The sequence below is a fragment of the Trichoderma breve genome, chromosome 6 (genome assembly GCF_028502605.1).
Source record: "Trichoderma breve strain T069 chromosome 6, whole genome shotgun sequence".
NCBI lineage: Eukaryota > Fungi > Ascomycota > Sordariomycetes > Hypocreales > Hypocreaceae > Trichoderma > Trichoderma breve.
In genome coordinates, this window is record NC_079237.1 from 412,249 (window position 1) to 437,381 (window position 25,133).

Genomic DNA, 25,133 nt, shown 5'->3' on the forward strand with positions numbered 1-25,133 from the left:
AAGAGGGGCGGCCGCCTTGTCTGACATGAGCAACCACTAGCTGTGCGTTTGCTGGCGATCCGCCGTCCGGAGGCTTCAACAGTCTCCAACAAGCCGAGAGAATCCTCCTCGTTAATACGCATGTGGGGCTCGGTCTTTTCCAATTCACAAAGAGCAATACAACGATCCCCCTCTTTTGACGATTGCGTGCCCTGTTTTGTGTCCTTCGGATATATGCACTGCGCCCAGGTTCCATGCAAGGGGAGACGCGCTGCGTTCCGTTGAGTGTGTGCAACGGGGCGGTGATTCACTTTTGGCCCTCGGGCGGAGCAGTGAGGGGTATACTAAGAGAAAACTCGTGAAAAACGGCTCGCGATGTTCGGACGGCCTGTTGAAGAAAGAAGAAAAAATTTTCCACGGCGGCAGCGCGCAGGGCCCTTGGATTGCGACGGATGGATGCGGATCCAACCACGGGCCTTGATCTTATCAGATCCGGTTTTTATCAGATGATCAGATAATTCCCTCAGTCCAATCTCCACCACGCTTTGTTCTTATGGGGCCTGCCTCCGTCCTCGCAGCGGCTTCATCCACTGATGGCCTAGACGCACATGATTTTAAATGAGTCCTGGTTGTCGCAAACTCGTCGTCGGTCCATAGATCGGCCTTTATGCGGAGGGTTCGAGGCATTGGATTGGTTCATCGAGTTTTGATCGCCTCATCGAAACCTGGACCGGCTTGTGAGGGCGTATAAAACAAAATTGCATCAGCCCACGCTATCGTTGCCAAGAAGAGCCGGATTTTCCTGAGGACTCGTTTAAGAAGGTCCAGATCTGCACAAGAGACAAGCCGTCGGCTTGCCGTAGGATAAACGAGAGAGGGTGGAGAGCGAGCGTATCTACAGTCTATTGAAAAGTAAAGGCTCTGAATTGTATCCCAAGGACCATAGATCATCATGATTGAGGCATTGTATTCAGCAAACATATCACCGATGGAGTCGGGGCCAATTCCTGGTTTGTTGCGTAATGAGAGATCCGGCCGACTGGGGACAAACTGCCGTGATCATCACCAAGACCCATGTGCAAATAGTAGTCACAGAAACCATCCCACCGTCGAGCTGGACAGGGTGTCAAATGGGCCCATGCATCCATGATTTGTACATGCCTGCTTGCGCTAGCTCGCAAGCTACACTGTGTACGGAGCGATGCCAACCCGGCATTGGACCATGTTCATGTGTGCTTCTCCGCAAGACTCCATTGGGCGGCTGGTCTCGGGTCTCCTGCGATTCTCCAGCACGGAATCCGAGTTGATATAGGCGAGACTAAAAGGTTGTTCCTCGAGCCAGGCACCAGAGCGGAAAGTATAACTCCAGGCCCGTCCCACGGCTGAGCGACTCGAACGGCCCCTCCCACTTTCACAAGCTTTCCAGCAGCTCTGCCCTAGCGTCGTCAGTCAGACAGACAGCCACCACTAACAAGCAGCTTTGCTGTGTATAATCTCAAGGGCATACAACACGAAAATTGAGAAATCGAGTCACTCTTTCTCTCCCTGTATTCACCTTTTTCTTTTTTTCCTTAATTTTCATTCTCTTCCTGCTCCTCTTCCATCCCCTGACGGAAGCGTTGCTCAATTGCCGTCAGTCTTCACCAGAAACGTCACCGTTCTTTCACCCAAAGCGGAAACATTACCTTTTTCGACGTCACCATGTCTCCCCACAGCGAAGTTACGCTCAATGAGACGCCAAACGGCAGCGAGCCAGCCACGCCAAACGGCAGTGAACAAGCTCACCACGGCGGCTTCGACAGCTCTTCGCCATACATCATTGGTGCGACTGAGCAGAGCAACAGAAGCCCCGCGCCGTTGACCAACGGACATCAGTCTGGACGCAAGATGCACAAGAACAAGTCGCCATTCCTAGTTCAATCGGCCTCGGATTCCGAGTTTGACCTCATCTGTGTCGGATTTGGCCCCGCCAGTCTTGCTGTAGCTGTCGCTCTTCATGATGCGGTGGCTTCGGGCCAGCAGCTACTGCCCGGTGGCTCAACCCCCAAGGTCCTATTCATCGAGAAGCAGAACCGCTTCGCCTGGCATGCGGGCATGCTCCTCCCCGGTGCAAAGATGCAAATCTCCTTCATCAAGGATCTAGCCTCCCTGCGGGATCCGCGGTCAGAGTTTACGTTTCTCAATTACCTGCACCGCAATGGACGGCTGGTAGACTTTACCAACCTGGACACCTTCCTGCCAGCACGCGTAGAGTACGAAGACTATCTCCGCTGGTGTGCATCATATTTTGAGCACTTGGTTCAGTATGGCCAAGAGGTGGTGTCTGTTTCTCCCGAGTTGAAAAAGGGAGACGCGGTCCGCACATTTGCGGTGCAGTCGCGAAATTCAAAGACTGGTGAGACGCTGACCTTCCGAGGCCGCAACGTTCTCATTGCCGCCGGTGGACAGCCAAATTTCCCAAAGAGCTTCCCTTCCAAGCATCCCAGGATCATTCACTCCTCCCAATATGCCTACATGGTACCAGAAATCCTTTCCAAGAAGGATGCTCCCTATCGTGTCGCCGTTCTCGGTGCGGGCCAAAGCGCTGCAGAGATCTTCCACAACATCCAGACGTTGTATCCAAACTCAAAGACAGCGCTGGTGATGCGACCCGAGTTCCTAAGGCCCAGTGATGACTCTCCTTTGTAAGTTTACCGTGGTAAAGCCCAGGCTAGGATGCTAACATTCTTCGCAGTGTCAACTCAGTCTTCAATCCCGAATACATTGACACGATCTTCCCCAAGTCAGCAAGGCACCGCAACAACTTCTTGGCTGAGGCTCGGGCTACCAACTATGGTGTTGTCAGACTAAATCTCATTGAGGAGATGTATGAGCGTCAGTACGAACAAAAGCGAGACCTCGGCACGGATGAGAAGAAGTGGCCTCATAGAATCATGGGTGGCCGTCAGATCACTAGCATTGAGCCGCGGGAGGATACCTTGGAGCTCAAGGTTCAGCACGTCTCAGACAGCGAGTTTGAAGGCTTTGTCGACCTTGTCGATGAAGAGACTCTCGAGGTGGATCTACTCATTGCTGCTACCGGCTACCAGCGCAATGCGCATGTCGAGATTCTCCGCGGTACCTGGGATATGCTGCCCAAGGCTTCGCCAATTGGCCAAGAGTATAACAAGGGCATCACCGGATGGAAGGTCGAGACCGACCAGGGCGAGCGCAAGCTGTCAGTTGGCCGAGACTACCAAGTCAAGTACAAGCCCGGATCAGTAGCAAAGGAGTCGGGCGTCTGGCTTCAGGGATGCTGCGAAGGCACCCACGGGGTAAGTCGAGTTTATGTTCTTAGTGAAAGAAGCAGTGCTAACGGCAAGCAGCTGAGCGATACTCTCCTGTCGGTGCTGGCAACACGGTCGGCAGAGATTGTAAACTCCATCTTTCCCAGCAACCAATGATGGATAAAAAATGAAAACGGACGCGGAACACATTAGATACCCACGAGAACGACCTTGGACAAAGTCAAGTGTTGAGATGGCTGGGGGTGAAATGTAGGTGGTTGAGGTTATGGCAGATTGAGTTTTTCCTTGGCGGCGTAAAATCATTTTGTGACGGTAGGCTGCGATTTGTTAGCATCACATCACACATGTAGAGATTATGGCTTTTGGTCTATACAAACAGCAATAAGACTTTGTTTTCTCTGGCACAGATGGCCGTCACTTGGAACGAGAGCGTGAGAAATGGTGATTTTTGCCTCAATTCTAGGGTAGGGCAGAGACGAATGATGACGGATTCGAGGTCAGGATTGAATTGAGATTGTAGTTTGCTGCGTATTGCGTATTGCGTATTTGAGTGGGTTGTAGGATGTGAATCGAAAGATTTTCCACAGTAACTTTTGTAATCCAGATAATTAGCACCTCTTGGCAGCTGTTTTGCTCTTTCCGGTGGCGGTTTCCTTTCAACTGAGGGCTGCTCACATGATTTCCAGCTTCCTACGATGTACTACGATACCTGTACTTGGATGAACTTGTACAGCTACCCTAAATATAAACCACCAAAATTGCTTTTACACACAACACAACAGGTATTACCTCATACAGCTGCAAAGAAAAGCAGCATTGTTTTCCTATCATCCAGTACGAAATCGAAAACGCAGCTGGCCGATGGCAACATCATTTACAGTGGCGTTCCGAGCCGGTGCCAAGCAACGCCGCCAGCGGTTGGCGGTTGAAGAAGTGGCACAAGCCAGCATCGGTTCTGCCGTCAAGACTCGGGGCACAAGAAAATACTCAAGTTTTTGCTAGTTGGTCATGGAATTCAATGTTTATTTTTGTCACAGACGCCTTTTCTTTTTCTGGAGCTTAGTGAGAAAAGACTCGAGCGCTGTCCGCGGAGTTTTGCAAAACAGCGCAGCGCGATTAGAATGGCCGCATGCCCGTGCTGTAATCAGGACGATGACCGAGATGGACGCGCAATATGGTGGATGCTTGGCTGCATGGTGACGCGAGTGCCCGTCTGGGAGACGTAATTCACCGTAGCCCTTGCGTGGGCAGCTGACAAAATAATCGTATAGGAGGATGAGGGAAAAAAAGACGCTGTGAAGCTGGGATTTTGGGATTTTGGGAGCAAACGGTTGGATTCCAGACAAAGAAGCATCGGCGTTGCCTTATATGTATAATTCATGTATGTGTAGGTGCATGTATGTTGCGGTTCTCTCACATTAGCAGCTCTGCCTAGCAGTGGCTGAGCAGGTACAGATTCCGTGCCAAGTGCATGCAAGATCCGAGGCTGTGCTTCCCGCAGAGCCCTATTGATCGCATGAGACGGTGCCTGACAGCTTGTCTCCAGTTGGAGAGCCATGATGTTCAATTCCAATCCAAAAAGGGTAACCAGCGAGTGCTCCCACACGGCTCCATCTCGAGACCCAAATCGGGCAGGTTGGGCAGATGGATGCGGGTGAGGCCGCGAAGACACTTGCGTAGCTAGATAGAGTGCATTCGTCACCGGGCGCTGAAAATAGTCATGGAATCAAAGAGAGAGGGGTCCGCTAAGAAGAAAAAAATTGAACAATCCATGCTAATGGAACCCCTGTCAGATTTGACGTACAGTAGTACGAGCAGCACTCAGCTTGTTAGTGTAAACCGCATTGACGACTCTAGACAGTAGAGCATCAACAACAAGATGCAGCCAATCGAGGCCCAAGGGAGTCTCCGGTAGCCGCTGGACTCGGGTGGGGGAACTGACGACACCCTGGACAGGAGCTGAGCCCTATCGGAATAATGAGCAGTTGCTGCTAGTCCCTGTGAGGTCAGAATGGAACGGTGCAGTTGCTGTCTGCCATTCTGGGCACATATTATATGGGCACATACACGTATTGGGGTGGGAGAGGCTGGCTGTTGTCCCGATATTCAAGGGTTCAGTACCCAGATAGGAGGAGGAGTACCTTTACGTTCAACTGGTGCTGAGGCTGCGATGCTGCTTGATACTCCAGGCTGTTGCTTTCTTTGTAGAATTATGAACAATATAGAGTCAATAATAAAATAATAACAATCAACATCAAAAGTACCGTGTAATTTCCACAGACTCCGTAGCCCAGCCCCAGCACAGCACAGCACAGCCCGTTGATACGAGCAATCCGTGGTCATCCAGTCCAATGTCCCCTAAAACGAATCCAAGTGCCACTGAAACTCTGCCACTGATGCCACTGAATGCCAGGCCCGGGCTGCCACTAACAACCTAACTCACCAAGCTTACGCACTCTATCGCTAGCCACCGGATCCTGTTCCCATATCGCCCACTTTTTAGCCTCTCCCCGCGCTCGACGTCAAACACGAGCAGAGCCAAGATCAGATCAAAAGAACCAGGACCCCAGCCTTGCGACGTGCGAGGCGGCTTTCGCATGACGATGAGACACAGACCAGACCAGCCTCTTCCCTGGGCGGTGACGGAGATGGAGACGGGCTGCGAATCGCTCGCTATGAATCATCATCAAATCAACGCCGTCGGCCAATCCATCCCCATCCAATCTGACAGTCTCCAATCGAGATACTGCCCGGCGAATCTCGTGTCCGGCCGGATGTGACCAAGGGCGGGTCGGCCGAATGTTGCTACTGCTATTCCTGGCTGCTCGGCTGCTCTTCCTCCCCTTGACCTTGAACCTGGTGAGGCCATCGTGATTGTGATTGACCGAATCGACAAGCGCACATACGCACGCATACGTACGTCCCACGTACTGCCGTCGCGGGCCGCCGCCAGGCCCACCAGCCTCGCGCCGCGACTAAGAACTTCGGGACAAGGCCAGAGAGGCATATAGCCGGGCGTATATGTCTGTTGCTTTGCTGAGTCTGAGTCTGGGTGGCTAGCATAAACACTCCTGGCTGGATCCAGAGCATCTCTCTCTCCCTCTCCCCTGATCTCACACTGTCGTTATCACCACCACCATCATCATCATCACCAACTATGCAACTCGACAGTGGCAGTGACAGCAGACGGCCCTCGAGCCAGCGGCTGCCCGTCAACCCTCGCCGTCACAAAGTGGCCCCCGAGCACCGCAAACGAGTTGCCACTGCGTACTTCTGCCTTTCTCCTGAAATCCAGCGTCTTTGCTAACCCAACCCAGATGCAACAGCTGCAATGTTCGAAGGGTCAAGTGTTCTGGCGGAACCCCCTGTTCGCAGTGCTCCGCCTCCAACCGCGAGTGCGTTTACCCCGTTCCCGTCGAAAAAGTCAACGTCCCGCGCGCCGAGCTGGAAGAGTTGCGGAAAAAGGTTGAGCTCTATGAGCGGGCGCTTCAGGAGGCCATTCCCGACCCCTCTAGACGACAGGAGCTCATCAGTCTCGCCTCTGCCACGCCAGAGGGCCTGTCGCCATCTCCCAGCGCCAGTGCCTTTAGCCCCAGCCAGTCCTTTCCATCTGAGGGCAGCAGCCATCTCCAGGGTGTCCCTTCCGTCAAGCCTGAGCCTGAAGACGAACAGACACCCGGTCATCTTGTCCAGGATCCCAACGACACAGTGGGCTACCTTGGAGAGACCAGCGGCGCTACATTTCTCGATCACTTAAAGGAGCTCCTTGGGGCTGTGCTGCCTCTCACACAGGTGGAACCGCAGCTGTCTCAGGGGCAGGACGGAAGTACCCTCTTGTCCAGTCTGGGGAGATACTACACCGCAGACTCTCGCCCGCTGGTCGATCGAGACTCAAAGCCAATATCGTTGCCCTCCAGCGAGGACCTTGCCGCTCTATTGTCCAAGCTCAGATATCTGATCCAGGACGGAAATGGCGAATGGCCCAGCGGCGGCATCTACTGGTTTGGAGAGCTCGACATCCTTCCCACTCAGGCCGCCTCTCCGTCATCCGCTCCAGAGGCGGACATGAATGAATTCCGTCACTTGGCATTCTACCACGCCGCTCTGGCTAACATTATCCGGGCCGGCACCTCATCAAAAGAGGCGCTCAGTGCGTCGACGCCCTCACTTAGTGAAGCGTACTTTGCCGGTGCTGCCATACTCGTGGGCAATCCCCTGGACGTAACACGGTGTTGTACAATTGGCGATGTTGCCACTCTCTGTCTCATGTCAGCCTATCTGATTGAGATGAATAGACGAGATGCCGCCTATATGCATGTCGCAGCCGCCATGCACATTTGTATCATGCTAGGCATCCATCGAGGGGTCGCTGATGAAAGGGGGAAGCGAGTGTTTTGGACCGTATATATTCTGGACCGGTGGTTGAGCTGTCTGATGGGACGGCCACACATAATCATGGACGGTGCCATCCGGATCCAGTTGCCTGCCGATGCTCCGTGAGTTGCGAATCAATTTCTTTCCCAAAGGCCGCTTGCTAACTTGCTGTTATAGGTCGATGCCGCCCGCTGCGGGACTCAGGGCTCACGTCGAGCTTTCGCGAATTTCCGGTTATGTCGTTTGTAACACGTATCGCATCGCTCCGTGGGAAGCAGTCAGAGGAGGAATGCCCACACAGCCTGACAAGGCCATTTGGATGTTACAACAGTGGCAGTTGACTCTTCCACCTCGTCTGCAACTCTCTCCTGACGGGCTGAGCAATGATCCTGCCTGCTGCCTCCTCCACATGAGGTACAACATGCTTCTCATTCTGGCCATCCGGCCGCTATTCCTCGGTGCTGTCAAGAGGTCGATAGCCAAGCGTCTCATGGTGCAGACAACCGAGACTAACATGATGTACTCGGAGCATCTGACGCTGTGCATCACGGCTGCGCGCCGCAACATTCGTCTTGGACGACAACTGGCAGCGCTCAACCTCAGCCGAAAGTCGCCGCTGCACGCTGAACAGCATTATTCGTTCAATGCCACCGTGTGCCTCATTCTGGAGGACCTGATATCCGATGAAGAAGTGTCGGAGGAGGAAAGAGAGGCAAGAAGCAACGACATTATGTTTGGGATCCAGCTGGAAGAAGACGGCATCACCAACTTTGGCCAGGCTTCGTCAAACTCTCTGCGGCATCTCTGGGCCCTAGCACGGAGGTTGATGGACTCGATGGTGCAGACTCAGGAGTTGAACAATGCCGGGCTAGCTGGGCAGAGATTTGCCCCGCCGATGATGACGACGCCTACGGACTACTCCATGCCGGTCCTGCAAACCGGCGAAGACCATGCCCTTTACGACGAGCTGGTGGCCTGGGTGGACGATGAGTGGCCGCCCATGTACAATACAGGCCTGTTTAGTGGATTCATGCAGTGATGGGAAGACGGGAGGAAGTTTTTTTTATTTTTTATTTTCCCTCGCAGGGCTGATCTATGTGATCGATCGAGGATGGTGCATGGCGATGATGACTTTTCTATACCACCACGGCAGTTTTTTATGTTTTTTCTTTTGTTTTAAAAGCATTCAATGGTAGATACAGACTACATTCAAAAGGATAAACAATGAATAAAAGTGAAAATAAGGAAACTGGTGGATGTGCATAAGCGTGCAGGTTAATGACTACTGTTTCGGTGTTTCGGGGAATTTCCGTAAATATCACCACCAGTTCGGAGATTGTGTTTCTGCCCCTGCATTTTCAGCCAGCGAAATCACATTCCAATACGCGGAGCTGAAAGTTGTATCCTTTTGCAGTTTACTGCCACTTTATGACTTTACACGTTATTGCTAAGGTAATTTGAGTCGAATCCAAATGCGATGAATATATAGATTGTTGAATAATATAAATAATCTTTTTATTTAAGTAGATAATTTCCCATGGTTCTCATGCCTTATGGCAGACGGATGAAAACCATTAATATTACCTTTTGTATAAAGTATGTTGTGCTTCAACGTGATGTCATGTCATGCCACTCCTCACTAAACTCCAACCGTCAACTACTGCATTGAAAGCTTTACAACTCAACTCTTTCAATGCCTTTTCCAATATCCAGATTCCAAACAATTTTGCACAAGAAAATAACCATGTCGCAGTTGGCCAAAAAAGCTGTGGCAGTCAGCTTCATCTTTCAGTTTCCAGACGGCAATGATTCGAATAAGCCGCGGGTGGCTTTGTTTCGTAGGAGCGGGGAGGTGAATACATATCAGTATGACATTTCCCACTCAATGAGTTCACATCAAATCCCTATTCTTCATGAATATATTTCAGCTTATATTAACCATGTTTCATAAATAGGCATAAATACGCCCCCATCTCAGGCGGCGTCGAAGTCTCAGACGCTTCCCCCCTCGCAACCGCCTGGCGCGAACTCCACGAGGAAACCACCCTCACAGCGTCTTCTCTACGGCTCTTCCGACAGGGCAAACCGTATTCCTTTACGGACCCCTCAGTAGGCCGCATATGGACCATCAATCCCTTTGCATTTATCCTGAAACCCGCTGGCGAAGAGGGCATCACGATTGATTGGGAGCATGAGGGGTACAAGTGGTTTGACCCCGATGAAGTCACTGACGATGAGTCTTTTCAAGGAGTGCCTCGGCTTAAGGAAAGTTTGAGGAGGGTGTGGTTTGACATTGATCTGGGTAAAGATGCTGGTGGTTTTTTGGCAGCTGGACTGAAAACACTGCAAGAGGACCATGAGAGCGGCGCGAGACAATTGGCGTCTACAGCACTGAACATATATCTCGACGTGATTCCCCGAATCGACACAAGCAATCGAGAAACATGGTGGAAGAACATCCAGTTCACAGGCTGGCATCTATGGAAGAACGGTAGAGAAAGCATGGGAGCACCCATCCTCAGCGTCGTCCTCTCCAGCCTCTCCCTCATCGAACAACATCTCCAATCCACCACCCAAAGCTCCCTCTCAAAAGAACTCATCAAAGAAATCTGCGCTGCAATCAAACACCTCGCTCAGCAAAGACACCAATCGGGAACCAAAATCGCAACTGCATTCTCCTCATTCCTCGATAAAACTTTCCCCTTCCCACCCACCAAGCCCCTCAAAATCGTCACTCTGTCATCCAGCTCGACAATCACAGCGTCAATCTCGCTCATTCTTAAATCAGCTTCTCGCCCTCTTGACATACACATCCTCGAATCCCGCCCCCTCTTCGAAGGCGTCACCGCCGCACGCCGCTTCTCCTCCCTCAACGCCGAAAACAAAAGCAGCATCACCATTCACACAGACGCAAGCGCCGCCCTCGCCTCCAAAGACGCACACGTCCTCCTCCTCGGCGCAGACCTCATCGACAAGACCGGCAACGTGAGCAACAAAACCGGTTCCCTCCCCGCCGTGCTCGCCGCCAAACACGTCTCTCCAGAGGTTAAAGTCGTCGTGCTGTCAGAAAAGGAAAAAGTGCTGCCGTTTGATCCTCCAGGCCATGAGGAAAACGACAGCGAGGAGCTCATTCGCGGCTGGAAGGGGATATTAGGTCCGGAGGTGGGATTACAGGGCGTGAGTGTCACAAATGTGTATTTCGAGTGGGTGCCTGCGAGGCTGGTGGATGTCTATTTGACAGAGGATGGCGCCGAGGGCACGGAACATGTTGAAGCATGGGCGCGGGAGGTGCAGCAAAAGGCTGGCCGGTTCTTTGACCATCTTTGAACTGATATATGTATACAGAATGTGTATATACATATGTGTATGGGTTCTTTTCCAGGTGACCAACCATCAGCATCATCAAACCAGCTATGTACAGCCTATGATGGCTCCCCCTCGCCTCCCTCTTGCTGCTTCACGCTCATGCTCGCCAACTGGCTCTGTAACCCTCGTTTGCCAACCCTCATAGCAAACTCCAGTTCCCTCTCTTCCTCTCTCAACCGCGCCTTGCTCGCCGCCACGTCCCTCTCCCTTCTCCTCCTCTGCTCCTCCACCATCCGATTCCGCTCCTCCAACGCCTTCTCACGCCTCTCCTTCGCCTCACGCGCTTTCTTCTGCTCCTCGTCCTCCGCCGCAGAGCTAGGGTCCTGAGGAGGCGGTGGCAGAGTCTGTACATACGCCTCGACCAAAGGATCGCGAATCTTGGGCTCGAGGGATATATACCGTAGATCCGTCAGAACTTGCGCAGGCAGTCCGTTTGCAAGCGACTTGTTGTTAAGTAGATGCACCGGCTGCGCTCTAAGCAAAGCAGTAAGATCCGACTTGAGCGTAGCCTGAGGCATCTTTAGCCGATTAATGTGTTCTCTGTACGCCTTCTCACGATCCTTGTCCGACAGCTTCATGTCCTTCATGGGATCCTCCTTTTTGTACTTTCTCTTAAACTCGGGCCAGTACAGCTTCGGCGAAGCTTTTTCCTGCAAAAACGCCATAAATGCAATCTTGGGGTCCTTCTTCTCCTGCTTGGCCCTCTGTTCCTTGAGCTCAGCAATCCTTGCCCGCGTCCATTCGTCCCAGCATTCTTTCCGCGCCTTTGTTGTGCTGAGCGCCGTGTAGCGCGGGTCCTCGACCATTTTGCCGTCCTCTAGCAGCTTCTCCCACGAGCTGTAAGGATTGACGTTGAGGTCGATCAGCATATCCTGAAACAAGAATTTGGCGTCCTCTTCTGAGAATTCCACACCCTCTGCGCCTTCGGGCCAGTCCTCCATGTTGCCGTCGTCGTAGTCTCCCGGTTCAAGGCCATAATCTTCGCCCATGGCTTGCAGTTGAGCCGCAATATCCGCTTCTGTAAACTCGAGGGGGCCCTGGTCTTGTTCGTCCATAATCTCGGTACGCTGTCGCTTCGATGGGTGCTCACTCTCGTCCTCGTCGCCGTCTTCGCCCTGGCCCTCGTCATCGGTGACCTCGACCTCAACCTCTTCGTATTCATCGCTATCAAAGTCTGGGCCCTGAGCAGGTGTCTCCTCAACAGCCTTGCTCTCCTCTCCCTTGGGTTCGCCATCCTCTGGTTCGCCTCCCTTCTCCTCGTCTGCAGACTTGTTCTGTATTCGCTTCTTGTCCATTTCCAAGATGGCGGGCATGAGCTTCTCGGGTATGCGCCAGTAGCTCGCATTCTTGACCGGGTTGTAGACGAAGCGCCGCGAGTATTTTGTATACACCAGAATCCACGGCTCGCAGCCCGGAATAGCTTCTTTTCTCCTCGGCTTGTCCACGGGCTGAGGCCGCGGCCGGTTCTCGAAACCACCTCGGCCGCCAAAGCCGCCCCTTTGTGCCTGGGGTGGCGGTTGGTTGAACTGCGCCATGTATGCATTTGCGACATTGGGATCGGATAGATTGGGTACGGCAGCGTATGGAGAGTAGGATGGCTCTGGTGCAGGCTGAGGCGGCTGGCCGGGTCGTTTATACGTGGATTCTTTGGTTTCGGCATTGTAGTAGTACGAGTGGCCAGTCGGGGCCTTGTGTTCGGTCCAGCCCGGCGGCAGGGGCGCCAATTGCGCTGGCTTGTGAGTTGATTTGAGCATCTTGGCGATGCTGTTGAGTATGTTGTAGGCGCAGAGGTGGTGGTGGATGTCGTTGGATATGGATTTGGAAAAGGAAGAAGAAGAAAAAGTTGATGCCGGAGCTGGAGATGCAGCAGCAGCGCCTGTCGGGACGAGTTCCGCGTTTTAGCGCTATTCCAGAAGCCAGAGCTCCCTAGCGCGTTCAGTTACTGGGGGCTTGACGCGCTGGGGGCACTGCAGGCGTCTATTGTTAGGCGGGGCAGCCCTTGTAAGTGAGCTCTCATGCAACCAAATTGAGTAAACCGCCAAAACTTGTTCCATGAAATCGTCATCAAACACCGCAGTCTACATTAGACGACTACATATGACGGATTTCAATGCTATGTTCCCGTGGAATTTGGTGTTTAAGTCATATTAGCTCTTTCAAAGTAAATAGAGTCATCAACTCTTCTGCAGTCCCAGCTTTGCAACTAATGCCTCTGCGATGTCCTTTGCAAATCCTTCATCATTCACATGCCTCTCATCCTCAACAATCTTGATCCCGCTCCCGCTCAATCCTGACTTGACCGCCTCAAACAGCGCCTTATCTGCCTGTTCATCTTCAAACGGCCCTCCAGGAACAGCAATCATACTGACTCCCCCCTTGGGAATCCATACTTCAATCATATCCGGCCTCTTAGTCTTGCTGAGCTTCCGAGCAATAAACGCTCCAATCTCACGACACTCATCCGGCGAAGTCCTCAGCAGCGTAATAGTTGGATTGTGCTCATATATGACTCTCCCCTCGTGCTTCTCTGGCATCGTATTTCTCGGCCCAAAATTGACCATGTCGAGCGCCCCCAGAGACACAATATTCGGCAAACCAGTCTCAACGGCAGCGTCCAATCTCCCCTCTCCGGCCGACAACACGCCGCCAACCAAGTGGTCGCAAATCTCCGTGGTGGTGAGATCAATGACTGCGTCGAGCTGGCCCTCGCGAATGAGCCGCTCCATTGCTCGTCCTCCGGTGCCGACGGCGTGGAAAACATATGTTTCGACGGGGTAGTTTGACTCGAGGTGCGCGCGAATGGCATCAACGCCCGGCGTTGTCACACCAAACATTGTGATGCCCACCCGCCACTTCTTCATACTCGTAGACTCTTCCGCTGCATCTTTTGTTTTTCTGTCGCGCCTGGCAGCGTAAGAGAGGGCAGCGTTTGCAATCGACGCCCCGGCATTGCTGAGAATGTCTCGCAGAATGGGATTCAGGCCGGCAACATCGACAACAGAATGCATCAGCATAATGTCCGTCTCGCCTACAACGGGTCTGGTATCGCCGCTCGCCATTGTCGAAACGATGAGCTTGGGGAATCCAACAGGAAGCACATCGCGCATGACGGCAGCGGAGAGCGCCGTGCCATTGGAACCTCCGGCGGAAATAATGCCATCGATGAGGCCCTGCTGGTATAGTTTCCGCACAGCTTGAGAGGCACACTCAGACATGAGCGTTACGAATTCTCCTCTGGTCAAATCTGATATACTGGTATCCTTGCCGTTGCCATATTTGGACAAAAGCTCGGCCTGGGAAATGACAATGGCATCGTGAGTACACGGATCCCGTCCGACGTCGATGAGAATTGTTTTGACTCTGGCGGTTTCTTCCACCCTATCGCGAAGAAAGAGAAGCTCCCGCAGCTTGGTATCGCAGCTCCCGATGATTGCTACCGAGGCCATTTTGATAGTAGAAATAATGAATGGTGAGATGGATTTACTTGCAGCAAGAGAAGATGCGGGGTATGCATGAGCTTTACGGCATGTTATAAGATCAAAGTCCAATGTCTCAGATCCGAGGTGTTTTGTGCTTCCTCAATCCCATAAACTAACCCATGATGCTCACAATCTCGATAAAAGGCACAGTGGCAATGAGTGACGGTCACTTGAGTTTCGGTTGGTGGAGACCTGATCTGACATCAACAAGCTCAAGCTCACGACTACTATTCCCTGCTAGTCCCCGCCGAGTTCCAGTTCCGGCCAAGGGCTGCTGTGATATGACGATACGGATTCATGGATCCAACAAGCGGTGGTCTTTTCAAGCTGGAGCCGGACAATTCACAGCTGTCTGTTTGATTCACCCTCATCTTCATCTTCATATCTAGACTATGGCTCCCCCCACAGACAGAGACAAGATCCTCGCCGGCCTCAGGGCCCGAATCGCCGCCGGCAAGTCCATCGTCGGAGCCGGCGCCGGCATTGGCCTGTCCGCCAAATTCATCGAGGCCGGCGGCGGTGACCTCATCATCATCTACAACAGCGGGCGCTTCCGCATGGCCGGCCGCGGCTCGCTGTCCGGCCTGATGCCCTACGGAGACGCCAACGGAATCGTGGTGGAAATGGTATGTACGGATGCTTCACACCCTCGCTCTTCTTTCATGTGATAAGATACATGCATGTGCTTACAATGAAAAGGCCAATGAAGTTCTCCCCGTGGTCAAGCACACGCCCGTCATCGCCGGCGTCTGCGGCACAGATCCCTTCCGCAACATGCCCACGTTTCTCAAGCAGCTCCGCGACCTGGGCTTCGCCGGTGTCCAAAACTTCCCCACCGTCGGCCTCATCGACGGGCAGTTCAGGGCCAATCTCGAAGAGACGGGCATGGGGTACGATCTGGAGGTCGACATGATCCGGGAAGCTCATTCTCTCAACTTGCTCACCACGCCGTACGTGTTCAACGTCGAGGAGAGCAGGAAGATGGCTCGTGCCGGGGCTGATATCCTCGTTGCGCACATGGGCCTCACGACGAGCGGGTCTATCGGTGCTACGACGGGTAAGACGCTGGATGAGTGCGTGAAGCTGATTCAGGAGATTCGCGATGCGGCTGTTGAGATTAACCCGAATATCATTGTGTTGTGTCACGGAGGTCCGATTGCAGCGCCCAAGGACGCCGAGTATGTTCTCGGCCGGACAAAGGGAGTTCACGGGTTTTACGGAGCGAGCTCGATGGAGAGATTGCCGGTCGAGACGGCGATTACAGAGATTACAAAGAGCTTCAAGGCTCTGAAGCCCAAGTTGTGAGCTCCGGGTGGCAGAGTAATACTTTGCTTGTATATCTGGTGGCCATAGGGCGTATACATCGAAACGTGGGGTTATTGGCCACAGATCCTCCAGCTACATAATCTGCTTCAACTATAATAAAATGAAATGCAAATCATGTTCTTCTTGAAATCTTATTCTCCATTTAATTATAATAAATCCATACAGCCGGGCACAGTTACATGCACATCAATATCGACTCCATCCCAATTACGCGTCCCTCGGACACTTCACCGAAGCCGCTCATCCCGCCTACCCTGCACTTCCGCCCCAACAAACCGTGCAATTTACGCAACATCGCCAAATCGCAACTCAGCCTCAATCTTCAAATCTCATCCCCCATAACTCTCCCACTCACTCTCACTACAACAACCCCTTTTCAACTTCATTCTACATCTATTCCACAGCGCTTCTCATTCATGGACAAGCTACTCCTAATATAACGAATTCCCTCATCGCTCTCATCTCATCTCATTCCCAGGCGCAACGTCAATATGCCTTCTGTGCGCACCGCCAACGCAGGCGACTCGACGGCTTCAATGGGGCCTCTGGCTAGGTTCTGGAGAGTGAGTTGAGACCTCCTTCGTCTTACTCTTCTTATTTTGCTCTGTATGGCTGACTTGGTTCTTCTTCTTCCTGTTTTGGCGCATATAGACGACTCATGCGCCGGACTACATCGGCTTCACAATACTTCTCGCAGGATGGATCTTGGTGAGTCCTCAAACACGATCACCTGTCTTTTTCCCTCATCAAACTAAACAATTATTCCAGATTATCCTCCTCGTCAATCCCTTCCACCGCATGTTCTTCATCAACGACCTGCGCATCTCATACCCCCACGCCGAACATGAGCGAGTCACCGTCCGTACGTCTCTTCTCCCCATCCCCAACTTCATCCTCCCTTCTCTAACACGATGAATCTCTTTCTCTCCGTTTCCCCCTAAACAGCTCTCAACTTCCTCTACGCCCTCTTCATCCCTCTAGGCGTCCTCATCGCCTACAACATCGTCACCCGCGCCTCCACCCACAAACACGAAGCCACATATCTCTCCCTCGGCATCTCCATCGTCCTCTCCTCCTTCATCACAGACATTGTCAAAAACGCCGTCGGCCGCCCCCGCCCGGACCTCCTCGCCCGCTGCCAGCCCTCCGCCGACATCAAACCAAACATCCTCGTCACAATCGCCGTCTGCACCGCCCCCGACGGCCACACCCTCCAGGACGGCTGGCGATCCTTTCCCTCCGGCCACTCGTCCTTCTCCTTCGCCGGCCTCGGTTTCCTCAGCCTCTTCCTCGCCGGCCAGCTCCACATCTTCAATTATTATACTGGCGGCCGCGACCTCAGCCGCGCCCTCATCTGTCTTTCTCCCCTCATCGGAGCCGCCCTGGTCGCCATCTCGCGGTGCGAAGACTACCGCCACGACGTTTATGATGTATGCGTCGGGTCGGCGCTCGGCATGACGGTCGCGTACTGGAGCTACAGGCGGCATTTCCCCAAGCTGACGAGCCCCAACTGCGACGAGCCTCATCCTCACCCGGCCGTCGAGGCTCAGCAGCAAGGGTGGCAGCGCGTGCGGGACGAAGAAGAGCAAGGTAGTGAATTAGCCTTCCCACTAGGAACTCGACGAAGCTGAGACGGCTTGAGGCTAATGCTGAGATTTCATATTGCGCAATGTAGTGTACTCATAGCGGGAAGAGCTTGTCTTTGTGTAAATAGCTGCAACTCTGCCAACTACCGTCGTGTCCCTCCAAGAGAAATGGGGCCATCAAAAGTATATAGGATTTCTTTTTTCTTTTCTTCTTCCTCTTCTTGTTACTTTTTGGATAATGCGGCATGCTTACATCACAGGAATACCTGTAGTCAAGTCAAACTCATCTTGGGACATGTCGTATTGTTACAAGGGCCAATTGTCCTTTTTTGTGTCATTAAGCGCCCATTCTCAGTCTACTTGTTGAAAACATTCACCCGCTCTATTCGTTTATTTCTCTTCCGTGTCCTCGCTCTTGGCCAAGTCATGCTCCTTTAGCAGCGCCGTGATCTCGTCGGCGCTCCACAGCCTGTGGTAGATTTTGCCATCCTCTGTCTGTCCCACCGTTGCAAACTCGACTATAGGTGCATGTTAGCTATCCGATCAATGATATATGAAACCGACAGAGAACGAAAACTCACTCTTTTCACTGCTCAGCTTGGTAGAGTCCATGGTCTTGCTAAGAACCTTGACAGCCACACCGCAGGCCTCCTGAAGCGAGCAGTCCTCCTTGTAGTCCTGCTTCAACAGACTCTGCGCACTGGCATTGTTGGCGCCCGCGCTGGTGGCCTTCCATCCGCCGTAGTTTCCTGAGGGATTGCTGAGGTATAGCTGGAATTGTCTCCGGGGATCCCAGCCGGCGTAGATGAAGGAGACGCCAAACGGCCGCAGACCACCGTGCTGTGTGTAGCCCTGCTTCAGATCGCACAGCTTACGCACCAGCTGCTCGCAGGGGATGTCTTCGTTGTAGGTGAGGAGGTATCGCTGGGCGGCCTGGCGGGCGTAGTTGATGAGGATGTTGGCGTCGGCGGTCATGCCTGCTACTGCGCAAATCATGTTGCTGCAACGAGGCGCGCAAGGTGTCAGCAGGGATGATCATCATGTACATATACACAAAAACAGGCGAAAAGAAAGTAGCATACTCGTTCAGCACGTAGAGCTTCTCTGCTGAGGTGTCCTGCTCCAACAGCTTTGAAGTCACCTTTCGCTCGGCCGCCAGCACAATTCCATCCTTGGCGAGGATGCCGATGGCGGTACCGGCGTGGGAAATGGCTTCCAGTGCATATTCGACCTGGTACAGCCGGCCTTCGGGGGAGAAGATGGTGGTCTATGGGCACGCGGTTAGCCTGGGTATCGAGTCTGATGGCGGATGTGCTCGCCCTTGGAGCTCAGGCTGGACGTACTCGGGAATCGTAACGGCGGGACATGGTGGAGGGGCAATCTCTGTTTGACGGTGCAAGGGATGGATGAACTGAATTTCCGGAGAGAAATTGATTCGATTAGATTTGCGCAAATGCAGATGCAGGGCAAATCTCCGGGGCGGAACAGAGGATCTGGATTGGAGAGAGATTGAGATGTTGGTTTGGAGTATGGAGGGGAACAAGGCCGGCGTCACTTGTAGAGCTCCAGGCACGACCGCCGCGTAGGTGCTGCTGAAGCTGTGGCAGATACCCTGGAGCTCTAGCATTGAGCGGGCTGAGTCAGCAGACAGAGATCAAGTAAATTAATGCCTGAGGCAGCAATTGGACAAGGCTGAGACATGATCCAACATTTTCAACGGGAATTCCCAACGGCAGTTTAACCGAGGCTGTGCCGTTACAGTACAGCAATCTTCATGACCAGCATTTCGTTTGCCCCTCATGACTAAGCCCCCCGTCATCCCATCATGGTCGAGAATCAGCCACTGCATTGCTTGGGCATTCACTTTGGCCGCCAAGATTCCAAACTTCCAATTGCCACTGCTTTTCTGGACCATCAGCTGCAGCTCAGGCTTTCTTCTTCTTTAGCATTCTTCCTTCTTCTGCTTCTTATTGCGCGCTTCTTTACCCCTGCTGCAGCTTGTCAAGACGCTGTTCTGCTCTGCTGCATCACCGCTTTGCGACACTCAGCATTTCAACTCATCCCAGCTCATCTCAGCTCATCTGATCGTGTCTCATCCAGCTCACCGTCATCGGAGGCTGAACCCTTGACACGCTGTCTGTTACCTCGACTCTCTATCAAGGCCCAGGCATCGTCTAGAGGCTGGAAGAGTTGCGCTGCTCAACACTCAGCACTCAATATTCAACTCTCGACTCTTGATATTCATCCTTCATCTAACCCATTTCATCCCCCCAGCTGCCTCCATCTGCCACCAGCTGTCAAAAAACGCTTCCGGCAAAGCCAAAGCCACAGCCAAAAGGCAAAAAGACGCGCGCCACCCGCTTCGTCCTTTCTATTTGTATCCACTCCAAGGGGCTCCCGGAACCCCACGCAAGCTGCCGTCATCACCAACACAAGCTCGATATTTTTTTTCCCTGGACATTGACAAGCTAAAATCGGCACGCGCTGCCTCTGTAGCAGCTTCACACGCCGCTCGCCATCTCATAGCTACCCAAGAAGAGCTGGTCGCTGGATTGGCACCTCGCGCTGAACTTAGGCCTTATTTTCTTTTCTTTTCTCTTCAGGTTTTTTCTTGCCGAGGGGAGGAATTGTTGTTTAGCTGTCTGTGACTACCTACTAGTTGCTGTCCTTGCCTGTTTTGTAAATCTCCAATGCCCGCCTGAAGCGAACCGCAAGAATTTTTTCTTCCATCTCGCGTTCGCTTCCACAGTAGAATTTGCATCGCATTTAGTTGGATCTGCGGCGACGCCTTTGCGCGTGCTCCATTGCCATGTCCGGTAAGCTAAAAAAACAAACCACAAGAGCCGGCGATTCCCCTCAATCGATCAAGACGGGCGCAGAGATGCGACTCATTGAGGCTGGTTGCGCAAGAGATGCGCCGTCGAGAGACGAGACAAGACGAGAGACTTTGCTAACAGAAGCCGTCGCTACAGGAGAAGCCGAACCTCGACGCTCCGTCAGAGCCACCAAGGGCCAGCACACAAAGGCCTTTGACGAGCTGGAGCCTGCCGCGCCGAAACGTCGACAGACCAAGAAGAACAAGAAGGCGGAGAAGGAGAAGGAGCAGTCGCAAGACCCCGAGGAAGTCATCCGCTGCGTCTGCGGTGCCACCGAGCAGGACGAAGACTCGGGCGAGGCCTGGATCTCGTGCGAGACGTGCTTCGTGTGGCAGCACAATGTCTGCGTGGGCGTGAGCTCGTACGAAGACGAGATTCCCGACAACTACTGGTGCGAAGAGTGCAAGCCGGAGAACCACAAGGAGCTGCTGGACGCCATTGCCCGCGGCGAGAAGCTGTGGGAGGAGCGGCGAAAGGCGCACGAGGAGGAGGCCGAAAGAAAGAAGAAGCGCGGCGGGCGCAAGAGAGGGAAGCGAGGCAGCGATTTCAAAGAAGAGCTCGAAAAGGATGCCCAGGCAAAGGCATCGCCTACTCCAGATGCCGTGTCGAGAGAGAAGAAGGACGTGACATCCGTGCTCAAGCAGGGCAAGCGAAAGGCGAGAGAGGACTCGCAGGATGCAGACGGAAAGGTATGCTATTGTCTTGATGAATCTATATCTACTTGTTCTCAATTGATGATTGATGCTAACACAAATTCTCCATCTAGACAACAAAGATGCGCCGCGTTTCGGAGGACGAAGCTGTTGCCTCTGCTTCCGCTTCTGCGTCCGCTTCCGTCTCGGCTGCAGCCTCTCCCTTGGTCAAGTATGTGCCACCCGAGGACTTGACTGCATCCATCCAGGATCTCCCTGGCACGCGAATCGGCCCTGCCAAGGCGCTGAAGAAGTCGTTGGTTCACGTTATTGGGTCTCTAGCCAAGAGCAACCACATCCAGCTACCTGAAGATGAAACTGCGGAATCCCTCGCCGACAAGTATGCGCTTCAGATTGAGCGCGCCGTCTTCGACACACACCCGCTCTCCAAAGGCCAGAAGGAGTACAGCCAGCAGATAAAGTCGCTGTCGTTCAACCTCAAGAACAACCCCGAGTTGTTCCAGGGCCTTTGGGCGCACGAGCACTCGCCCATGACGCTCGCCGTCATGACATCGGAGCAACTTGCCTCGGCTGAGCTGCAGAGGCAGACGGCCGAGATGAAGGCGAGAGCAGAGAAACAGTCCATCCTGTACACCTCAGAGACGGGCCCTCGTGTTAGGCGCACGCACAAGGGTGAAGAAATCGTCGAGGACGAGGGCTTGGTTACCAGTGAGGCGCCCATGCCATCCGCTGGAGGCCCTCGTCCAGGAGGAGAGGAGAGGCAGGAGCAAGAGCAGAGGCAGCAGCAGCCACAGCAACACGTTAAGCGCGAGTCGATAGGAGGAAACGAGTTGGGCGATGCTGGTCTAAGCCAGCGGTCCCCAAGCCAGTCGAATTTCGATATTGGCAAGGTCTTCTCCGCTGTGAAATCTCCCACTGCAGCTCATCGTCGCCGGCCTTCTGCACCGGTCTTGAACACACACGGCCCCGGATTCGACCCCGACGTCGACCGGATGCTGCAGGACGAGACCGAATCACCGCCTTACTCGCCTACGGAAGAGGCCACGGATCCCGATGTCATCTGGCGCGGCTCGCTGGCGATGAGCTCCATTGCCGACTTCCAGGCCACGGCCAAGCACATTGGAGGCGCCAATTTTGCCTCGTTTGGCCCCTGGACCAAGCTGATCCCGCGACAGATGACCGTGGCCGGTCGGATCCCGCAGCAGAGCGCCATCGAGTACCTTTGCAGCCTGCGATACAGCAATTTGACCGACATCATCGTCGTCAACATCACGCCCACGTCGCCAGACGCAAAGCAAGAGTTCAACAACCTCATCAACTACTTTGTCAGCAAGAACAGGTATGGCGTCGTCGGCAATAAGGTGGCCGGTAACGTCAGGGACACGTACCTGGTGCCTGTCCCTGCCGGCGAGGACGGCCACCCCGAGTTTATGCTGAACCTGGTGGACAACTACATCCCCAAGTCCCGGACCGAGCCCCTGCTGCTGGCCGTCTTTGTCTACCGCAACGAGCCGGATCAGCTGAAGCAGATGCTGCACAACGAGGCGACGAATGCCGCTGCCTCATCGGCAAGCCCGAGCCCGATTACGACTCAATCTTCTGCTCCTCCTCCAGCTGGATATAGTCAGCGAAGCAACTCGACTTCTGGCCCGGCCTTTTCACCCGCCACGCCCCAAATTGCATCCTCTCCGTTCCCCAATGCTCCTCCAAATGGCCACGGACAATCCGCCACGCCGGTTCCCATCCCCCAGCTGCCGCACCTCAACCGTCCTGCTCCACCAGTACAACCGTCTCAAGCTTCACCCCCTGGACAACACTCACAGGGACCAGACGACCAGAGGAAACAAGCACAGCAAGATGCCGGCGTCATCACCGCGAGAGAAGTCCTAGGGCCCCTTATCAGCGTGCCCACGGTACAATTCATTCTCCCGCAGGCATATCAGATGACCCGACGAGAATGGGAGGTGATTAAGACCATCATTGAGCGAGACGTCCGTGCCAGAGACGACTTGAAGTACTTGGCAGATCTGCTGGAGAAGGAAGGCACCGGAGGGAATGGGAATGGAAACGATAACGGCCAGGGCGCAGCAGCAGCAGCAGCAGCGACGCCGTTACCACAGGTGGTGGCTGGTGTTGTTGGAGGAGGGCCTCCGCCGGTGAGAAAAGCTTAGGCGTTTTAAGGGGGGGAAGAAATGAATTGTACGAGTTTGTATGAGTTTTTTTTTCTTTTTATCATTATGTGATCCTATTATCTAGTCTAGATATAGTTAGGGAATATTGCCATGTAATGCATGATACCTATTTCTGTTTCTACGTATCTTTTGGCTATGTGTATGTATGCGCGTGAATTCCATGAGAAACGGCTACTATTATATGATTGGCACAGTTTTGGTGTTGATAGTATTCAATGTTATTTGTTTGTTTCATCTAGGTGAATAGTCCTATTTCAAGGTGTATGTATGTGAGTGAATTCTGTGAGAAACGGCTACTGTTATGCAATTGACACAGTTTTGGTGTTGATAGTATTCAATGTTATTTGTTTGTTTTATCTAGGTGAATAGTACTAATTCTGTGTCTATCCCCTCTCTCCTCTTTCTCCGTGATATACCAATGAATCTTGATGCCGTCAATAAAAGATATTTCAGCAACACTCTTTCAATCCCCCCCAATGTCGTAATCCATCATTATTCGTCAACGATATGTTGGCATCCTGAATTAATAATAACGATGCCCACTGCAATAACGGCAAACCAACGCCATACCTCATCATAACCGTTTTCTTTTCGTCTTTCCGTCCGTTGTAATTATTATATTCCTCCATCGAAACAGCTTCCACATCCCTTTCATCCTGCCTCTGGCTCTCTCTCTCCGCCTGCATCTGGCCGTGCATTTACATCCCAGCTTCGGGCTCGGCCATGAAATCACCCACTTCATCTCGTGGTATTCCAACATGTCCTCCGTCGTCTTCCACTATTCGATAACCGCATCAGCCATAGCCCACACCTTGGCCTCTCTCAGCGTCTTCTCAGTTAAGAGATTCTCCTCGTCCGTCCACGTTGCCGTCGGATCCTCCACCGGAATTTGTTCCTTTGGAATCGCCGACAAGTCCAAGCTACCCAGGCCTTCAAGAACTTTCCTCGCCTTGTCGACCTGCGTGCGAATGGCGGCCGTTTCGGTGCGTGTACGATCAAGATGGTCCTGCATCATCTCAATGGCCGATTCGCGAGCCTGATGCGGGCGGTACTCGTTGAGGATGTGGTGAATGTTAATCAATATAGTGCGTAAGTCGGCAATCTTGGCCTCGGCGTCGCTGGCATTGCGCGCCAGGGTGCCGACCATCTCGAGGAAGTTGAGTAGTAGAGATTTGGTCAGGCGCTTGAGCTCAAAGGCGCGATCGTAGTGCTTGGCGTCTTTGGCGCTGGAGGAGGCTGTTGCGGGCAGGTTTTCGATGCCCTGCTCCTCGAGAGTCGGGAGTTTGTCGTCGAGCTAGAGATGAAAAGCACAGAGTTAGAGAGACGACATGGGATACCACTCATGACTCAGTTTCATAAAGCCATACCATGTACTGGTCGCCAAAGACTCGCCACCGTCCATCTGCCGGTTCAGGCGGCGGCTGCAGAGCCCTCAGATGCTCAGGCAGATTCGGGATCTGCACACTGTCCACGTCCTCGCCATCGGCGGCCTGAGCCCGTCGCAGCTCTATAATCTCTGCGATTCTCTCTGGTGTGAATTCCTTCCAGAAATCCGGCGGGTTTGGAAACGTCGACGCCAGCGAGTGCGGCTCCTGCTGCTCGTCCATTGTTGCTCAGTTCCTTCTTCTCGTCCTTTGTCGTCCTTGTCCTTTGTCTTGCTCGAAGTGCACGTAACCCCTCCCCGCGCGTTGTGTAAGAGTCGATGAGTATCAGCTCATTGGAGTTTCATAAAAGGACAAATCAAAGAAGAAGCGATACTACTGAACTGGAACAAGAGACGCGAAAGAATATCGAGAGTATTTGGTGATGGTGTATCATATGATATGAATGATAGAATCAGATTCTGGGGAAGCAGCAGCTGGTCGCAGAAAGTACCTACTGGAGCTGCGCCGGATAAACAGCGGCTCCGGCGAGCTTCAGCGGATTGAGTGACGTCGAGAAAGAAGCTGAACCTTGTCCCAGAAAAATTAAGCTGGTGCTAATAGCAGCATGGAGGTCAGTTTTATTATACGAGC

General features: G+C 53.0%; 10 protein-coding genes across 10 annotated transcripts; 6 read left to right on the forward strand and 4 right to left on the reverse strand.

Moving 5' to 3' along the window:
• Positions 1-1,680: 1,680 nt before the first annotated feature.
• Positions 1,681-3,422, forward strand: T069G_09037 (l-lysine 6-monooxygenase (NADPH-requiring) domain-containing protein; the record flags this gene model as incomplete). The annotated part of the gene is made up of 3 exons (XM_056176247.1): positions 1,681-2,663; positions 2,714-3,293; positions 3,345-3,422. The coding sequence occupies 3 exons, from the start codon at positions 1,681-1,683 to the stop codon at positions 3,420-3,422; spliced, it is 1,641 nt and encodes a 546-aa protein (XP_056024725.1).
• Positions 3,423-6,423: 3,001 nt separating this feature from the next.
• Positions 6,424-8,679, forward strand: T069G_09038 (fungal zn(2)-Cys(6) binuclear cluster domain-containing protein; the record flags this gene model as incomplete). The annotated part of the gene is made up of 4 exons (XM_056176248.1): positions 6,424-6,533; positions 6,584-7,416; positions 7,591-7,762; positions 7,818-8,679. The coding sequence occupies 4 exons, from the start codon at positions 6,424-6,426 to the stop codon at positions 8,677-8,679; spliced, it is 1,977 nt and encodes a 658-aa protein (XP_056024726.1).
• A 705-nt stretch (positions 8,680-9,384) lies between these two features.
• On the forward strand, positions 9,385-10,967 carry T069G_09039 (initiation factor 2 subunit family domain-containing protein; the record flags this gene model as incomplete). The annotated part of the gene is made up of 2 exons (XM_056176249.1): positions 9,385-9,506; positions 9,596-10,967. The coding sequence occupies 2 exons, from the start codon at positions 9,385-9,387 to the stop codon at positions 10,965-10,967; spliced, it is 1,494 nt and encodes a 497-aa protein (XP_056024727.1).
• Positions 10,968-11,062: 95 nt separating this feature from the next.
• T069G_09040 (WW domain-containing protein) lies at positions 11,063-12,760 on the reverse strand (the record flags this gene model as incomplete). Its single annotated transcript, XM_056176250.1, has 1 exon — positions 11,063-12,760. One exon carries the CDS (start codon positions 12,758-12,760, stop codon positions 11,063-11,065), a length of 1,698 nt encoding a protein of 565 aa, XP_056024728.1.
• A 420-nt stretch (positions 12,761-13,180) lies between these two features.
• T069G_09041 (uncharacterized protein) lies at positions 13,181-14,452 on the reverse strand (the record flags this gene model as incomplete). Its single annotated transcript, XM_056176251.1, has 1 exon — positions 13,181-14,452. The coding sequence occupies one exon, from the start codon at positions 14,450-14,452 to the stop codon at positions 13,181-13,183; it is 1,272 nt and encodes a 423-aa protein (XP_056024729.1).
• A 425-nt stretch (positions 14,453-14,877) lies between these two features.
• On the forward strand, positions 14,878-15,790 carry T069G_09042 (phosphoenolpyruvate hydrolase-like domain-containing protein; the record flags this gene model as incomplete). The annotated part of the gene is made up of 2 exons (XM_056176252.1): positions 14,878-15,111; positions 15,185-15,790. 2 exons carry the CDS (start codon positions 14,878-14,880, stop codon positions 15,788-15,790), a joined length of 840 nt encoding a protein of 279 aa, XP_056024730.1.
• Positions 15,791-16,302: 512 nt separating this feature from the next.
• Positions 16,303-17,442, forward strand: T069G_09043 (PAP2 superfamily domain-containing protein; the record flags this gene model as incomplete). The annotated part of the gene is made up of 4 exons (XM_056176253.1): positions 16,303-16,374; positions 16,463-16,519; positions 16,580-16,673; positions 16,757-17,442. 4 exons carry the CDS (start codon positions 16,303-16,305, stop codon positions 17,440-17,442), a joined length of 909 nt encoding a protein of 302 aa, XP_056024731.1.
• A 345-nt stretch (positions 17,443-17,787) lies between these two features.
• Positions 17,788-18,764, reverse strand: T069G_09044 (proteasome subunit domain-containing protein; the record flags this gene model as incomplete). Its single annotated transcript, XM_056176254.1, has 4 exons — positions 17,788-17,915; positions 17,979-18,397; positions 18,480-18,664; positions 18,741-18,764. 4 exons carry the CDS (start codon positions 18,762-18,764, stop codon positions 17,788-17,790), a joined length of 756 nt encoding a protein of 251 aa, XP_056024732.1.
• A 1,514-nt stretch (positions 18,765-20,278) lies between these two features.
• T069G_09045 (SPOC domain-containing protein) lies at positions 20,279-23,097 on the forward strand (the record flags this gene model as incomplete). The annotated part of the gene is made up of 3 exons (XM_056176255.1): positions 20,279-20,962; positions 21,040-22,693; positions 22,757-23,097. 3 exons carry the CDS (start codon positions 20,279-20,281, stop codon positions 23,095-23,097), a joined length of 2,679 nt encoding a protein of 892 aa, XP_056024733.1.
• Positions 23,098-23,896: 799 nt separating this feature from the next.
• T069G_09046 (MED7 protein domain-containing protein) lies at positions 23,897-24,725 on the reverse strand (the record flags this gene model as incomplete). The annotated part of the gene is made up of 2 exons (XM_056176256.1): positions 23,897-24,412; positions 24,486-24,725. 2 exons carry the CDS (start codon positions 24,723-24,725, stop codon positions 23,897-23,899), a joined length of 756 nt encoding a protein of 251 aa, XP_056024734.1.
• Between the last annotated feature and the right edge of the window lie 408 nt (positions 24,726-25,133).